Source organism: Thamnophis sirtalis, unplaced genomic scaffold (genome assembly GCF_051295495.1).
Source record: "Thamnophis sirtalis isolate CommonGarterSnake01/CBP01778 unplaced genomic scaffold, rThaSir2_p1.2 scaffold_7, whole genome shotgun sequence".
Lineage (NCBI taxonomy): Eukaryota > Metazoa > Chordata > Lepidosauria > Squamata > Natricidae > Thamnophis > Thamnophis sirtalis.
Window position 1 is genome coordinate 32396303 of NW_028261387.1, and position 18561 is coordinate 32414863.

Here is an 18561-nt window from a genome sequence, read left to right on the forward strand (position 1 = left end):
CTGCCTCAATTACTGGGAGTCACTCAGCATTCCCCTAGATGGATCATTGGCCTTTGAAAGCCATTCAGTGTCATGTAGCACTGCTTTTTAGTGTTGCCTGCTAGTCCATGAAAACAGATACAGGTCATCCTCAACTTATAATTAAATAGGGACAGGGACTTCCATCATTAAGTGAGGCTATTGTTAAGTGAGTGGCACCCAATTGTACAACCATCCGTTTCCCTCGTTAACTTTACATGTCAGAAGCCAGCTGTGAAACAGAGATCACATGATCCTGGGACACTGCATCCTTCCTAAATATATGCCAGTTGCTAAGAGCCCCAATTTTGATCCTGTGTCCATGGGAACACTGATAGTTGTTAAGGGCAAGGACCCTTTTTAAGTCACTCTCTTTGGTGCTATTGTAACTCTTGAACCATCGCTAAATGAAGGGTTGTAGTCAAAGACTACCTGTACATTGTATCACATGAGCCCTTGAGATCAAAGTTGATATTCTAAGAGAAGTGTTCGGTTGACCTTTTCTCCCCAGTCTTTTCCTTTCTCCTCTGAATGGCCTCTCTTTATCTCAGCAACACTTTTTCCAGGGAATCTCTTGACATGTTCTGTGTTCTTCTGTACAGCTGCCTTCACCTCCTACGGATGACGAGGGTGATTTTATTTTCATACATCATGAAGACTTTAGACTTTCTCAGAAAGTAGAAGAAGTTTACATTCAACTCATCAGTCTCCTGAAAGACCAGCATGAGGTGAGTGGAGGTGGTCTGAACTGTAGTTCCCTAGAAAGTCTCGGGTGTCAGAATCACATCCTTTCTCGCCTCAAACTTCTCCAGTCCAGTGAAGCAAAAAGGCGGCAGAGGAGAACCGGTCTTCGCCTTTGCATACAGCTTTGCTTTGGAATGCTAAAAGAGACTATTTTTAGCTGTAGTTGAAATGAGGGATCTTGGGTGCTGTTCTGACTTAAGCTTCCCCAAAAAGCATGAAGCAGATTCCTGGTCCCGACAAAACCTCTTTTATTAAACAAATGTGAATTCCTCTCATTCACATTCAGCAAGGCCTGGTAAACTGTCTTTCAAACGTGGATTTATGATCACAGACCTTATCTAGCTTGGAAAGCTGCCATGTAAATATTTTCCAAACGCAGTGCTGTGCAAGGAAAGATTTGGCACAGAGTCTCTGAGATTCACAGACAGATCTTCACACTCCTGAAACAAACAAATTGTTTTCTGCAGAAGCCCACCCCCCTTTCACTCCTCTTTTATTACTTATGGGAGAGGCCATTCATTGTCCACCTGTGGCTTTACTCTCAAGTCGACCATGATTTCTTGGCTGTTCCTCTGGCAGCTCTGCGCATGTGCACACTGTTCCAGCTCCAGCTTTTCCTCTTCCTCACTGTTGTCTAGCTCTGAAGGCAGCTGAGAACTGCCAGACGGCCTTGGCTCCATCTCTGCCTCTGATGCAAAGCCCTTGTCCAAGTTTTCCCCAGCCTCCAGGACTGGCCCATGTCCCTCCCCAACCTCCTCACTGTCTGACTCTGCTGCCAGCTGCGCTGACCGATGATGAGCCACAAGAATTGCTCTCTCTCAGCACTGATGATGTTACCTAGTTTGGGTAATGAAACGTCCACCAGAAAACAGCCAAGCTCAGAGAGCACCAAGGACCTCTCAATGCTTTTGGTTTAATTCAGGAATGCCCTAATTGTTTCAGCTGGAAGGATTCATCAGACTAACCAACTTCAGGGCTGCATTCCAAAAGTAGATTGGGTTAGGTTCCATTTCTGTGAGTCTGTTTACCCTTAATATTTTTTAAAGCTTCAAAAATGCAAATAAAAAAGGGTGACTCATTCATAATCCCCCTCCCCACAAAGGGCCTGAGTTCCTGATGCTGCAAAAGGATGCTTTGAGTCTACATTTTTGCATTCCTGATTTAAATTTTGGCTTGTTTGAACCAGGCAAAATTACCATGAACTTTGCGCCTGGCTTTTTAGAAACTATAGTTCCAAAGAGTCAAAATTCACTTGTGTGTTGGCAATTTTTTAAAGAAACATTTCTGTTTCCTTATCTATAGCCACGTCTGAAAATGAAAGAGTATAAACCACATGATTATGACGTTCTGCTACTTGTGCATGGTAGCAAACTAGGTTTTATCGTTATGTCTGAAATGAGCCATCCTGTTCTCTGTTTAGGATTGGAATTCTGTCATCCCATGAGAAACTACAGCCCATTTCAGTGATATTTTCCCATCACTTCCCTTCACTTTTTCTATAATCATTTCTTCTCATTTAATTGTAGAGAAAATGGAGCTAGGCCTGCTGTGGGGAAAGGCGGAGTTTACAAACTTTTAGAAAAAGAAGCCTAATCAGATGCTTCATTCTCCCTTATCAAGTTATAAGTAGATTAAATACTACCCAGCGATACAGTGTCATCCTTTCTCCATATTTCATTCATATACCCTTAATTGCCTCATAAATTCAGAGTAATTTGAGGGAGCAAAAAAGATTGGGGTTGGAGGGATATGTGTGTGTTTAGCTTTTCTTGCAAGCAGGTAGAAATCATTAAATGTGTAATCCTAAATTATGTAGCAGTATGATTGCTTGGTTGTAATAAACCAAAATTCTGCACATCGGACTGGATAAATTTCCTTTCAAATCAATTTCAAACATTTGTTCTACTTTCCATTAATAGAAATGTATGCAGTATTCCAAACAATTTATGCATTTGGGAAATGTAACTGAAACATCAAGGTAGGTTTGCAGTTCAAGATATTTTGTTATGTGGTAACATTAAAAATTGGGGGCAGAATATGCATGTAACTTGGGAGATTTTCTTTTCTTGTTTCAAGTTTTTGTTTCTGTTGTTTGGAAGAAAACTGTTTCTTCTGCCTTCTATATGAAGCTTAGGGAAATTTTCTTGATATGCTTTGTATGGTACTGGACATAGCATTTGGCATATTAACCTGGATTGTAGATACATTTATGCAGGCCTTCTTTGCTTCCCTATAGAAGCTGCTACATTTTTTAAAAAGAAGCATTTCTTTCTGTTGAGAAAAAGAGAAAATGCTGTAAGATGATGCTTTTTCTCAGTAGGGACTATTTTTTAGTATGTCTATTAAAATAGTATCTTTAAGATAAACTGTCCAATTGATTGCAACTCTGTTTAGTCAATCTACCAGGTAAATGTTACAGACTGTAAAATGTATTTAATTGCCATATGCTTTTCCATAAATCTATACATAATTTTAGTGTCTTATTAAACTAATGTCTAATAGGAAATTTGATTTGAAGCAAATTGCAGAATTTTGTAGAGAACTCTCATATCGTTTGCTTGTTGAAAAATGGCCCCATCAATAATGCCCGATTTTGCAGAATATTCCAAGTGAAATGTTGTAACCTATATAAAAATATTTAATGGCTGTATGTTATTCCAAAAATATTGAAGTAATTTTAATAGGTTTCATATGTATATAACTTTTCTACAAGATTGACAGAATGTACATTCTGTGTAAATCAGTATTTTTCAAACTTGGCAACTTTAAGATGTGTGGAGTTCAACTACCAGAATTCTCCAGCCAGCATGAATTCTGGGCATTGAAGTCCACTCATCTTAAAATTGCCAAGTTTGAAAAACAATTGGTATAAACTTCCTCTCTTAATCTGTAGCTGAGCACCAGTTCTAACCAATTTAGGACTGTCAGTGCCAACTCAAGGTAGCTACAATTTTCTTCAGGAGGTTTTTTTCAAGGATATCCAGTTCTTTGCTTTATATATTTTCCTTTATCAACCAAGCTTTTTACATACCCAGTACAGTATTAAATATATATCTATTGTGAAATGGTCTTAAATGTTTGGTTTCCAAATCCATCCATTTTTAAAACCTGAGTCACTTTGATTGTTATTCAACAGCATTAGTAACATTACTTTTAGTTTCTGTCAATAGCCAAGATATTATCTGAAGTGCTATCCAGGAATTTGAGAGTTGGGAACTCTATGCTTATCAGCATATAAATCCAATAAACAAACAAACAAGTACAGGATAAGAAATAAAAACTATTCCAAAATGTACTTTTCCATTGGTCACCTCCACTCTACATCCCATTTTCTTTCTCTGTGTTTCAGGTTTGAAAAGCTAACTCAGCATTGTAAAAAGGATCTAGAGATCCTACAGCTCGCCCAGAAGCAGGGGTTAGATCCTCCAAGCCATCACTTTGAAGAACGAACCTTTAAAATTGTAAGGTAGGGATAACCAAGGGCTGATCTTCTGTGAGCAGTAATAAGATTGCAAAACTCTTGTTCCTGTACCTTGATGACTTGTATGAATCCCTTCTGAAAAATGTGGGAGTAAACAATCTAGCATTCTATGGCCTTCTGTATTGATATTTCTAAACCTTAAAGCTGCAATTTTTTAAAAAATATGCATTTCAGAGCAGAATGAAGCATAACAAGAAATTATGTAGCTGTCAGCTAAATCCATGTTGTGTCCAGATCTCCTCCTTTTGACAGTCTCCCTGCAATTCTGTTTAATGTGCCCATAGCATGTTATGATTCCCCCCATAATTTGGATTTTGACACTTCTGTTAACTTTTGATTTGGAAAACTTAAGGTAAAGAAGAAAATTGAGTTATTTATATATTCTTTTAACTTGCTTTGTAGAATATTTTCAGAACTCAGTAGCACAGAAATGCATCTAATCATTGTTAGAGGAATCAATCTACCAGCTCCAGCAGGTAATTCACAGCCAACATGTAATTTGGGGGAACCTTTTTCCTTTTTAAGTTTGTCCCACTTGTTTTTAAATCTCTGAATTTCATGTTCAAGAATAGCTAACTCTGCAGAATGCTTCTTGCCAACTTTATATTCTTACATAAAAGCCAGCTTTAGGGAACTGAAGGGCTTTCAGATAATATGGTGGGTCAGGAAGAAAAAGCAATAAAAAAGTGGGATTTTCCTGTACTGACTTCATTTCATGATAACAAGCTTAAAGAAAGTTGAATATTAAGATGATGAATATTAAACTATTCCTGCTTGGGTGAGTTCTAAATTCTCTTGTGGGATTGAAGAACTATTGTAATACCTAAATTCTGAAATGCCTGTTCAAACTCCCCCCACCTTCAAAAATGATCTTCCAGGGGTTGGGTTTGATCTAATTATTGCAATAGGATTACTTTGACAAGAAAATATTAAAAGTACACAGATAAGTGCAATGTCTTAAATTGGGCTGCATTGGATACAACATCTGAAATTTATTAAAGTGGCTCAGAGCCAGCAAGTGCAAATGTAGCTCAGAGTTATTGCTTCTAGCAGTAACTTTATAGATGTTAATTCCATGTCATCTGTAAAGGTTGAGCGTCTTAAAATTTGCAAAGAAATTGGATCTAACAAGCAAACATCCTGATAATCCACTAATTATTATTTTCTGTGGGATGGCTGTTGCCATGAAGAAGCTTATACTTTATACTCAACTGGTTTATTCTTTTTACCCAGGAGTAGCGCCTAATGATTTGGATGCTGTTGTGAAATTTGAATTTCATTACCCTAATACAGTAAGTATACAATCAAGCTTATAATCAAGGCCTCTGTTAGCCTCTTGAGTATTTATTTCATACCAAATTTAGCAATTGTTTTTAAATTTTTTTTTTTTCCGGGTATTCAAATATCAGCACTTTGGATAGTGAATATAAATAGTAAGTACAAATTCATACTTTTCTCCTCCACAACCTGATTGACAGGTGGTAAGGCTGATGAGCATAGCAATAGCACTTAGACTTATATACAACTTCATAGTGTTTTGTAGTCCTCTCTAAGCAGTTTACAGAGTCAGCCTAATGCCCTCAACAATCTGGGTCCTCATTTTACTCACCTTGGAAGGATGGAAGCAGGGGTGAAATTCAGCTGGTTCTGATAGGTTCTGGAGAACCAGTAGTGGAAATTTTGAGTAGTTTGGAGAACTAGCAAATACCACCTCTGGCTGGCCCCCAAGTGGGGTGGGAATGGAGATTTTGCAGTATCATTCCCCTGCCACGCCCATCAAGTCACACCCACAGAACCGTTTGTAAAAAAACAATTGAATTTCACCACTGGATGGAAGGCTGAATTAACCTTGAGCCTGGTGAGATTTGAACTGCCAACTGCTAGCAGTTGACAGTTAGCAGAATCAGCCTGCAACTGGACTTTCTTGGTTTTTCTTTGAAAATGTTTTGCGTCTCATCAAAAAAGCTTCTTCTGAAGATGCTTCTTGTATGAGGAGAGAAACATTTTCAAGGGGAAAAAAACCAAGGAAGTCCAGTTGCCTTTTTAAAAACACCTTTGGGACATATCCAGATTACATAAGAAAATGGAGAGACTACTGAGTAAGATTTGGGAAAACAGAAGCAATTTTCTTCATCAGTGAGGAAATTGAGAAAAGAAACAAAGCTGGAAATAAGAGAGATTACTCGTGGTGAAAAGAAAGCAAGAAACAAGGTTATAGGATGCAGCCAGAAAAAGACAAAGAAAAAAAGACAATAGGGTAAGCTAATAAGCCAAGTGATGCTGTTAGGAAACTTTTTCAGTAGTCAGAGATTGTGAGGGCCTGGAGAGGGAAGGAAGAAAGTTTTCTAGGACCTCTCAGAAGGCAGAACTTGCATTTTTGCCCCTGAGTGAGAAGCACTTCTTCAGTCAGAGAAGGTGTACATTTGGCAGGAAATTCATTCATTCATTCATTCATTCATTCATTCATTCATTCATTCATTCATTCATCTGGTTTACTGCCCATCTATCCCTCAGTTGATGTGGGCTTTCATGTGCTGGGTTATTTAACAGAACGTCTGTCTGAAATTATTCCTATACATTCTAAAGGATCTAGAAGGGTGTGCATATTCCAGATTCTTTCTATCTACAAATACAACCGAACAACCATATATTTCATGGCACAATCCCTTCACCCAGCCAGAATATTTTCTTTCTTTTGATTTGAAATGTAAGAAAAAAAATAAGTTGCACTCTAGTCAATGTTCAGTAGCTTCCCTCCCTTTATTGGTTTTTGGAAGCACTTAGTCAGCCCTGGAGAGAGGTGAGTTTCTGACGGTTTGCCAGGGATCGGGTGAACCAGTAGTGGTGACGGGGGCGGGGGGGAGGAGACTCCACCCACCCAGATGCTTCTGCGCATGCGCAGAAGTGTGTCCAAGCGCGCGCACATGCATGCACGAGCAAACCAGTAGTAAAATAAATTGAAACCCACCACTGGCCCTGGATTATGAGAAACTCTTCTCATTTCACAGGTCACTATTTTTAGCCTCTCCAGTGAATTATAGACATTTTACTTATGCCGCTGTATTTCCAAAATAAAAACATACAAAATCTTACAAATCTATCATGCTGAGGTAAGGGTTAGTTTAGTTGCTTCTTAAATATTTTTACTTGTATTTCTTTTTTCCCCCCAAACTAGGAACAAGCTCAGAAAAGCAAAACATCAGTGGTTAAAAATACCAACTGCCCAGGTGTGTGCATTTGGGTTTTCTTTTACATTTGAGCCTTCTAATGAATGGTTATTTCAGAACCAGATGAAAGGGATAATTCTGTTTTACATTCAGCTCTGTTAATCGAATATTGTTGACCACATCCTTTCCTAACCTGGCACCCCCTTCGAGAGGTTTTCATTTTAAAAATTTAAGCCAAGACCTGTTGATGTCAGAAGCAAAGTTTAAATGAAATTCTTTTAACTGGAGATCATTCAGTTTTAGGCTTGAGATCTTGTACTGGTTATAGGACTCTAGCAGGTGTTCTATGATTCTTACAGCTATTTAGCATAGTTCTTGTAGCCTAGAATTGCCTTAATAAGATGGGTGGCATAGAAAGCTAATAATAAATAAATCCTATAGCATGTTTTTTAAAAATTGCTTAGATTTATAAAGATCAAAATGAAGTCACTCCGCTTGTATTCCAGATGTTTATATATTTATGGAATAACATTAAGCTAAAAAAATAAGGTAAAATTAAGGTACACTCCAGAAGCTCAGAGGATCCCAGGTTATACAATTCGTGATAACTTTGATCCCTTAAGCAATCATTATTCTGCATAGCCAACATGGCACTTTCATTGGGTCATACATGAAAATTCAAACATGAAAATACCAGCTTTTGCAAGGATTCCTGAAATGGATTCCTTGTTTAACCTGGGAAATGCCTGTGGAAATAGGATATTGTTTAAGTTACAGAACTAAAGTCATCGTCATGCCACGCAAAGGCAAGATATCTGTTTCTTTTGGACCACTGGCAACATGTTCTGCTAGATATCTGAATGACTCCAGAACCTTTTAACTGTTTCAGGTATTTTATGCAACTTTCTTTAAACTTGTAGAATATAATCAGCTATTCAAGTTGAACATTAATCGCAATCATAGAGGTTTTCGAAGAGCAATTCAAACCAAAGGAATCAAGTTTGAGATTTTTCACAAAGGGTAAGCGTTCAATGTCCAGGGGAGGGCAATTCAGTTACTTGTATGAAACAGAACCCAAATGTTCTCTTTGAAAAAGAGGGGGACACATACTGTGACTCTGTTGACTTTTGGAAGTTCTGCTGTGCTTCAAGGAAAACAGGCAGAGAATAATCTTTATGGTATATTAGTTAATCAAGAGTGGATAGTTAGATGGGTGGAATATACATTTAATTAAATAAAAAAAACTAAGGTGCTTGTTTCCACCAAGTCCCAGCCCCTAGCTGTATGTGTGTGAGAGAGGGGGGGGGGGGGACGATAGCTCATATCTATTTCTCCTAATCCATTTGGCAGAAAGCTGTGACCATTATTAGCATAAAACATGCATTTGGTCAGCTTTCTTCTAGTTATTTTTAACTAGAAGAAAGTTAAATCCATAATTGAGTCCAAAGAAATTAATTAACCAAAGGTTGTCAATTCATGTCCCGAATGAGTATAGAAAGTTGTTGCTGCTTCCCAACCCAGTTGTTAAGGGAGCTTAATTCTGGTTTTGATTATTTCTTTTCCTCAGGTCCTTTTTCAGGAGTGACAAGCAAGTGGGAGCAGCACATTTGAAACTTGACAAATTGGAATCTGAATGTGAAATTAGAGAGATCGTTGAGGTACAATGCCAAGCTTTTTGAAAAGCACTGTATTAAAATGGTATTTTCTTTATATCATTTTGTATTCTGAAGATATTTTATAAAATGGGATTTCTATCCTTGGCAGTTCATTGATAACATGTTTTCCTCATTCTCTTACATTATCCTTGCCTATATCCATGGTAGTGAACCTATGGCACGCGTGTCAGAGGTGGCACGTAGAGCCCTCTCTTTGGGCAAGCGCGCCCTTACCAGCTGCTCTTTGTGCGTGTCGGAGTGCTGGAAATCCAAAGACCAGCTAGCCAGTGTGCATGCGCACCTGCCAGCTGGTCTTCAGATTTCTGGTGCTCCAGTACGCGCTTGCACATTCCGGTTTGGGCACTCTGTGCCGAAAAGGCTCGCCATTGTTGGCCTATATGCTGGTTCCAAAATAGTTGGAGGATTTATCCATGTCTTCATGTGGATAAGAAAATCTATTGAAATTTTCAGACCATGTTTGTGTTGGTACAAGAATGAAAGAATTATGTGCTGAGCAACATTTCTTAATCACATCTGTGTCTGCATATTTCTGTGCAATCTAAATGCAGAAGTTGACTTGAAAATCAAATCACAAATCATACTGTGTATAGAATTGGACACCTTAATGTGATGCTTTAGTAGATATTTTGCTGTTTCCAAATAGGTTTTCTGATATATTTGTTCATAAATCTGCAAAGAAGGGAAAGCTTGAATACAAAATTTATTTTTGTTTTAATAACACCTTTTAAACTATGATGTAATTTGTCCATGTAACTTTGCACTATTGTTCCTTCTCTTTGTATTGTTTACCTTATGTATTGATAACTATACATAGCCAAAATTGTATCATATACATACAAATAAGTATTTTCGGCATACTTTAAAAAGGTCAAGAAGTTTGAACATATTTAGTGGCTAGAAACAACTTGACTGTTGAGATGGAAAAATAGAAAACGGTGGAGAGAGAAATTGAATGATTTATTTCAATAAAAGAAGGAAACAACTTACAGTATAGCACATTGTCATTGGTCATAACTAAAAATGCTTTAGTGTGTTCAAAGCCACTTCAATTATCTTGGAATTTTATTGTTTTGTTTCAATTATGTCTTTTCTGTCTTAAGGTTTTGGACAGTAGGAAACCTACTGGAGGCAAACTAGAAATAAAAGTAAGACTTAGGGAGCCACTTACTGGGCAAGATCTTCAGACAATTACAGAAAACTGGCTAGTTCTTGAATACTAATTCTGCTGAAGGTAGAAGTGTTTATCTTTTCTCTGTAACCCTATAAGTTGAAAAATGATTTCAGTCCAATCTTTAACTTGTAATAAGTGTTTTTCATATGCAGATCTGTAACTTCCCTTCTTTATTTAAAAATACTTTTAGCTTGTATGTTTTTATCATTTCATTACTACTAAACTCTAAAAAAAATACCCAAGTAAATTATACAAGTGGATCACTGCTATCCACCATTAAGCAGTGATAACACAGATACATTGTTAGAGATACACGTAAGGAAGTAATTTTTATGGAATTGCTTTTGAATTGTATGGTGGAAAGTCAGTGTATTTCAGTAATGGATACTATTTTTATTTAAGTCATAGGATCTTGCTTTATTATTCTCTGATTTATAAAAATATACTTTTTCTTCCCTGCACCTAGATCCAGGAATGCTAAAAGCTGCAGAATGGACTTTACATGGAGTTTCTGCAAGCACCAAAGATGTTCAGTGAATGCACTACTAAACATAACATCTTTATTTTCATAACTATCATATAGTATGAGTTGGTAAGCTTTGTAAGTCTACTACTAGGAATGAAGGTACTGATACACAAAGAGACTGACCTATTTTAACCTTTCTTGAGGCTAAAATTGTTGGTAATACATAAATGATACTTGTTAATGTGATTGCTGACTTGAGCAAAAAAAGGACATGTTGGTAAGTGTGGAGAAAAGAGTTTAATAAATAGCAGTATAATTAAGATATGGTGCAGCAGCTCATGTTATATAACCTGCAATTAAGATGTGTTTCTGACCCATGGAATAAATGGATAGTCTTGTTTACTGAAGTGTAGGTTAAGCAGCTGTGATTGTATCTCTCTTTAAATTGCCCGCAATGAAGATTTTAAGTTACTGTACATCTTTTCATATATGCATCCATGTTGCTCAAGTGTGACTAGAGCACAACTTCTCCAAGGGGGAGCCTGTATCAAATGTGAGATAGTTAATAGTTCTTTTTTAAATTCTCATTTGTATTCCTTCAGCTCTTCTGTCAACCAAGGCAGGAATAAAACTGTTTACTGTTAAATATCAAGATTTTTATCTTGCTTCAGCAAATACAGTAGATACACAACAATTGGACTGAAAGTACAAGACAGTTGTCGCCTGCCTCCTAAATAGAACAAGCAACTAGAGATCAAAATTATCTTTCTTTTTCTCCAAGTTTCATGGCTTCCAGCAAGGGAGTTGCAGAAGATTTCCACAATATGTGTGTGATTTCATACATACACTTAAGTCTGCCATGCAGCCAGCATTCATTTCTGTCTTAAGTCAGTGGAGACAATGCAGCATTGTTGTAATTTTAATAAATTTAATATACAAAACTACATGTTGAAAATAAAAATATAATATGCAGTCTTTGCAGTGTTAACTGAATTTTAAAAGTACATTTTTTTTCTTTAAACAAGTACTCGGTTCTTAACAATATGGTAATCTTAAAGTCATTTAAAGGCTGTGGTTGAAGCAAACCAGTCAATAGAATTTTGCACAAACATAGCCCAAACAAATGATTTTCTGCAGAGGGATGAAAAGTTCAGCCTTTCTCCATTTGTCAATAACTTTAATGCAAAGCTAAGTTACTGAAAAGCTTGCTTCTATGGTGAAACTTGAGATGCAGCTAATAAAGTAAGAATCTACAGCAGTTGTAAAGAGCAATTGTATTAACTTTGGCAATTCAGCCTGTAAAACAATGCTATTGCAGAAGGAGAGAAAGCTTATAAGGAACTTGAATTTGTGTGCAAGGAAAAGAAATAAGAAACTTAAAATTGCTTTGCAAGACCCTTGTTTTGCACATGGTTTCACAGGTGCTCATTAATATCTATCCATTCCCTCTTGCGTGGCTATATATTGAACATATATAAGTTTAGCATTACATGACCTATTTATGGGGCTAACATTTAATTGTCAGAAGATTTATTTTCTGTCCTTCAGTTCGTGGCTTTGATCTAATTCCCTTGTCATCTTTTCTTCTAGTTGCAGTTTAGCATCAGCTGTGGTTTTTTTTTTTACAAATTTAAGGATGCAGAGGCAATTCATTCAAAAATAAAATCTACACGTTCATGTATATGATTATCTACAGAGAAAAATTTGTTATAGCTGCCACTGTTGTCCATCCTTGAATTGCAATACAAATTTGCTAACCATTGTCTAATCTTCATTCAGTAAAGCTCAGTCTTTTATCTCCTTGCACATGGATGATAGCTACTCATTTGGATAGCACTGTCTGAATTTATTGTGTCAATCTTTTGACAACCTTCTGCTTGTTACTGTTTTCTCAGGAAATGTAGTGTTAACAGGAAAATGCTAACCTTCTCTTGCTGACTGTCACTGCCAGCCTGATATGTTTTTGCAAGAAGGCTCAACCTGCTTGTCTGCTCAGAGTTCAGTTCCACTGAGACAAGGTGCAAGCTTTCCAACCTGCAGTGAAAGTAAATCATGGAACAGTAGACAAACTTGCTAGAATTCTCAGAGGATAGCTTTATATAGTGGTGCTATTATAAAGTACAGGGTTAATGCTATGGACCGCTTAAGTAGAATACACACCTATCAAACAAAATTAAAAAGTGTGTTCCTTTCAAAGAAGGATCAGCTGAAAAGAACAGCAATTTCATGTAGTTGCTCATTTAAGACTGAAGAAATCTGCCAAAGGCATAAGACTAAAAGTGCAGAAAAGAAAAGAAAAATTTACAGCAGGTTTGCCAATTTCATTCTTAAATGAGACTTCAAAAAAAGAAAGAAAAAGATAAAGCACAGAAAATGCAAGCTTAATTTACATACAATTTTTGGAAAGATTTCTCCTTTGGGCAGATGTAAAAGGTATCTTCCTGATGTATGTCTTTCTTTCTGAACCTCTCTGAAGAATAGCCCAGCATGTCCTGGAGGTACTCTGACCAATAAAGTGGTCACAATAATGTAAACAATATATTTTAAATGTCTAGAGAAATTAACCATAAACAGCAGTAGAATGAGGTCAGAATGGAGGTCTTGATTGTTTCTTCATAATAAGTTTATCTACAAAAGTTAAATGTTGACACGTCTTTTCCTTATTCCACAAGTAGTCTCTGCATTCTTTTGAGCATCAAAATACATGACTGCAATTGCCTTAAAACATGACCCTTATTGGTTTCTATTTCTATTCATAACAGATGTGTGTTAGCTGCAAAGATAGCATAGCCATTTTTTGTAACATAGACGCTGCCCTGATCCTGTTTGTTGACAAATGCATAGACAATTCAGAATTATGGAACAACTGTTCTCACCCACCCATCCCCCCCTCACAATAGTGTTAACTAAAAGCTTAATTTTTCCAGTTTTAAAGTGCAAATGATTCAGATACAACTGCTGCTGGAACAGGTCTGAAAGAAAATGAAGTCCTTTTATGAGATGTTTTCCAGAATATAAAAAATAAGCTCCATTATGACTGGGCCCTCACTCAGCTGGCATGCCCCTCCATGAATAACTGGAACTAAGGCACTGTCCAGATCATTCATGTACTGAACAGGCAGCGGCTGGCCATTGCTCCCAGCCTGGTAGCCAACCTAAAAAAAAAAAAGAAAACATGCTTCAGAGTGGGTAGGACAAGAGCATCAAGAAACATCATTTATTTCACAATATTTAGAGATCAACCCAATCCTATAGGCTTTGGGCAGTTTATAGGTTAACAAGTAAGCAAAATAATAATAATAAAATTATAATAAAATAGTTGCATAGATATTTATTGGGGGAAATGGGCAGCTGATCTTGCTTGTCATCGTCGCTGCCCCTTCGGGCGCCCCCCCTCCACTCGGACTTTCTCTGTGGTGTGGCCTCTCCTCCGCCTTCTCTTGCGGTTGTGGGGCCTCCTTTCCTTACCATCCTTACCATCTGGCTCTCTCTGCTTATGGACTTTGGACTCTTGGACTTCCAGATTTATGACCTTGCTTCCTTGTTACGACCACTGCCACCCACCGCTGCCCCAGGGACATCATCTCAGCCACCCAGACTTTTGCCCCCCTTTGCCATGCTGTTTTGGGAGAGAAGACGAATTACTCCCTCTATATCACCGTCGACCTGCCACTGACTCGACTTTGTGTTTCCGCCTCAGGAACTGTACGAACTTACTTGCACAATATCAACTTTAATATCTGCGCAATCCTCCTTTTCCGTATGTGGAGCGTGTGTGTGTATGCTTGCGATTGAATGATCCCACTTTCTTTTAAACTAGTTTAATTTATTCTTTTTTATTGTATTGTTGTATTCTTTTTAACACTATAGTGGGTTATGTATGTGGAGAATGCCTGGCCGGTGCATATGAGGGGATTGAGAGTACAGCCTGGAGCCCCCTCCACTAAGTGCAGAAGCAGAAGTGGATGGGGGCCCGGATCCGCCTCTCATCCCAGAGTGTTTGGTATGAATGGCCTGCCGAGAAGAACGGGGGCCTTGGGAGGGAGGGAGGGGTCCACGGGGATGGGGGCGGGCCAGAGCATTACGGTCACGACTGGGTGGGGCAGGTATGATGGGAGCTACAGGGCTAGCCATTACCGGGGAAGGAGGGTTCGCTACGTCACAGCGATCCTTTGTTCCGGCCCTGAAAGCTCAACTCGGGAACCAGGTGACATGGGAAGCCAGGGCCCTGGTCTCAGGCTGCTGTTGCTAAATGCCAGGTCTGTAGTCCATAAAGCTCCCCTCATCCGGGACTTACTATTAGACGAGGGGGCAGACCTGGCATGTATTACTGAAACCTGGCTGGGCCACGAGGGAGGAGTCTCCCACTCAGAAATGTGCCCAGAAGGGTTTCAGGTGCTCCACCAGCGACGACACCAGGGAAGGGGTGGAGGAGTCGCAGTTATTATCCGGGAGCCATTAACCCCTCGCAGGATCCCTGCTCCAGAGAATGTCGGGTGTGAGTCCCTCCTTGTGAAGTTGGACCTAGGGGGTCAAGTGGGCCTGTTTCTGACGTACCTACCTTCCAGCTGTGTCATAACAGCCCTGCCTGCGCTCCTAGAGTCAGTAGCCGGACTGGCGGTTGAGTTCCCCAGACTTATAGTACTGGGGGATTTCAACCTGCCATCTCTTGGCGAACGCTCAGATGGGGCCCAGGAGTTCATGGCTTCCATGACAACCATGGACTTGACCCAGGTAATTCAGGGTCCGACTCATGTGGCGGGACACACACTCGACCTTGTGTTTCTCTCAGAGCAGTGGAGATGTGTTCTGGAACTAAAGGGGATTAAGATCTTGCCCTTGTCATGGTCAGATCACTTCCTGCTGAGGCTTGATTTTCGGAAGCTAGTCCCCCACTGCAGGGAGGTGGAGCTGATTAAATGGTTCTGCCCCAGGCTCCTGATGGACCCATTGGGATTTCAGACGGAACTTGGGGAGATACCTGACTCCCTTGCCCACAATCCGACTGAGTCCTTGGTCGCTGCCTGGAATACAGCGGCGGCTGGGGCACTAGATCTGATTGCGCCTTTGCGGCCTCTCCGCGGCAGTGGATCCAGGAGGGAACCTTGGTTTACCGAGGAACTCTGGGCGATGAAGCACCAAAAGAGACGCCTAGAGCGACGCTGGAGGACTAGTAACTCCGAATCCAAATGAACACTACTAAGAGCTTTATTAGGACTTATTTAGTGGCGATACAGGTGGAAAAATGTGCTCATTTTTCCGCTCTTATTGAGTCCGCAATCTCACCTGGCCGCCCTGTTTAGGATAACCCGCTCTCTCCTGAAAGGGAGGGATGCGAGTGAACCCTTACAGGGAAAAGCTAAGGAATTTGTTCAGTTTCTGTCGGACAAAGTCACTCAGATTCGGATGGACCTGGACTCTACTTGGACAGTGCCAGCAGAGATGCTGAGGGAGGGTCTGGAGCAAATTTTGTGGAGTGAGTTCCAGCTTGTCACTCCTGAGGAAGTGGACAAGGCCATGGGAGCGATGAGTACCGCCACCTGTCTACTGGACCCGTGTCCCTCCTGGTTGGTTTCGACCAGCAGGGAGGTGACACGCAGCTGGATCCAGAGGATTGTAAACACCTCTCTTCGGGAGGGGTCTTTCCTGCAACCTTTGAAGGAAGCGGTGGTGAGACCCCTCCTTAAGAAGCCTTCTCTGGACCCAGCTGCCCTTAAAAACTACCATCCAGTCTCCAACCTCCCATTCTTAGGGAACGTTGTTGAGAAGGTGGTGGCCTCCCAACTCCGGCGGACCTTGGATGAAGCGGATTATCTAGATCCCTTTCAGTCTGGTTTCAGGCCTGGTTACTGCACCGAAACTGCTTTGGCCGCACTGACTGATGATCTCTGGCAAGCCAGGGATAGAGGACATTCCTCTATCCTGGTGCTTCTTGACCTCTCAGCGGCCTTCGATACCATCGACCATGGTATCCTTCTGCGGCAGCTGGAAGAGGTGGGAGTGGGAGGCACCGTTCTCCTCTTACCTCTCTGGCAGGTTGCAGTCGGTGTTGGTCGGAAGACAGAGGTCGACCCCTAGGCCCCTTAAATACGGGGTGCCGCAGGGCTCGGTCCTGTCCCCCCTCCTATTTAACATCTACATGAAGCCGCTGGGTGAGATCATTCGCCGGTACGGGATTAAATACCACCAGTACGCGGACGATACCCAGCTGTATCTGTCCGCCCCGTGCCAACTCAGTGAAGCGGTGGAAGTAATATGCCAGTGCCTGGAAGCTGTCAGGGTCTGGATGGGAATGAACAAGCTTGCACTCAACCCTGACAAGATCGAGTGGCTATGGATGCTGCCCCCCAAAGATAGTCCAGATATCCCACCCTTAAACCTGCGGAGTGAAATCTTACACCCCTCAGAGAGGGCCCGCAACTTGGGTGTTCTCCTGGATCCGCAGCTGACACTAGAACATCATTTGTCAGCTGTGACCAGAGAAGCTTTTGCCCAGGTTCGCCTGGTGCACCAGTTGCGGCCCTACCTGGACCGGGAGGCACTCCAAATGGTCATTCACGTCCTCGTCACCTCAAGACTCGACTACTGTAACGCGCTCTACATGGGACTGCCCTTGAAAAGTGTTCGGAAACTACAATTGGTCCAGAATGCAGCCGCGCGAGCAATACTGGGTGTACCTAGATACACCCATGTTACACCTATCCTCCATGAGCTGCACTGGCTCCCTATTGGTCTCCGAACACGCTTCAAGGTGCTGGTTATCACCTTTAAAGCCCTACATGGCTTAGGACCTGGATATCTCCGTGACCGCCTCCTGCCATATACCTCCCAGCACCCAATAAGATCTCACAGGGTGGGCTTTCTCCAGGTGCCGTCGACTACACAATGTCGTCTGGCGGCTCCTCAGGGGAGAGCCTTCTCTGTAGCTGCTCTAGCCCTATGGAACGATCTACCCCCTGAGATCCGGATCCTCCCCACTCTCTCGGCCTTCCGAAAGTCTATTAAGACCTGGCTGTTCCGGCAGGCCTGGGGCTGTTGATCTTTGATTGAACTTCAGCCCCACTAAGATTGAGTACATGTTGTGTTCTTTTAATTTGCTTTATCCTGTATTTTAAATTTTTTAATACTTTTTAAATTGTTTTTATGTAAGCCGCCCGGAGTCCTTCGGGATTTGGCAGCATACAAATCCATTAAAACCTTAAACCTTAAATGGTTTTACTTATTGTCTGAAGCATCAGAATTTGGTCAGGAATAGTGAGCCTTTAGAAGAGATGTTCAAATTATAATACTGTATCAAAAATAAACTTTAGCCGAGTTTCCAGAAATGTAATATTGTAGGCAAATGAAATGAAATTATATCAATATTGAAAATGTGGGCTCTAAAGTGATAGCACTACCAAAAGAGATACACATCAAAATTAGGGAATAGAGAGTATAAAAAAGCTGATGACATGGTTTCCCTGTAGGCATCCTTGACTTATGACCACATTTGGGGCTGGAATTTCTGTCATTAAGCGGTGCAATTATGTGAGTCATTTAACAAGTGCAATCATTGCAAAAAAAATAAAATAGCTATCCTTTTTGCCATGATGGTTAACTCAACCACTGAGGTCATTAAATGAATCACACAGACATTAAGTGTATCCATCTTCCCTCATTGACTTTGCCGAAAGCCGTCTGGGAAGGTCACACATGACCCTGGGATACTGCAATTGTCACAAAATTATGCAGGTTGCCAAATGTCCTAATACAATCACACAATTGCAGGGACATTGTGACAATCATAAGTGTGAGGACCAATTGTAAGTCACTTTTTCCATCACTATTGAAACTTTGAA

At 40.3% G+C, this 18561-nt stretch overlaps 2 protein-coding genes across 8 annotated transcripts in view; one reads left to right on the forward strand and one right to left on the reverse strand.

The window, feature by feature from the left end:
* The window catches only part of CC2D1B (coiled-coil and C2 domain containing 1B), a 31443-nt gene extending 19745 nt beyond the window's left edge, over nt 1–11698 (forward strand). For all 5 annotated transcript variants that reach the window (XM_087719661.1, XM_087719662.1, XM_087719660.1 and 2 more), the window contains 10 exons: nt 621–746; nt 2682–2740; nt 4112–4228; nt 4646–4719; nt 5477–5535; nt 7419–7470; nt 8331–8430; nt 8978–9068; nt 10187–10317; nt 10724–11698. In XM_087719661.1, the coding sequence (XP_087575787.1) occupies nt 621–746; nt 2682–2740; nt 4112–4228; nt 4646–4719; nt 5477–5535; nt 7419–7470; nt 8331–8430; nt 8978–9068; nt 10187–10306 (798 nt within the window). In that variant the 3' untranslated portion in view covers nt 10307–10317; nt 10724–11698. The remainder of the gene's footprint in view (nt 1–620; nt 747–2681; nt 2741–4111; nt 4229–4645; nt 4720–5476; nt 5536–7418; nt 7471–8330; nt 8431–8977; nt 9069–10186; nt 10318–10723) is intronic.
* Nucleotides 11632–18561, reverse strand: part of ZFYVE9 (zinc finger FYVE-type containing 9) — a 76718-nt gene continuing 69788 nt past the window's right edge. For all 3 annotated transcript variants that reach the window (XM_087719659.1, XM_087719657.1, XM_087719658.1), the window contains one exon: nt 11632–13878. In XM_087719659.1, the coding sequence (XP_087575785.1) occupies nt 13717–13878 (162 nt within the window). In that variant the 3' untranslated portion in view covers nt 11632–13716. The remainder of the gene's footprint in view (nt 13879–18561) is intronic.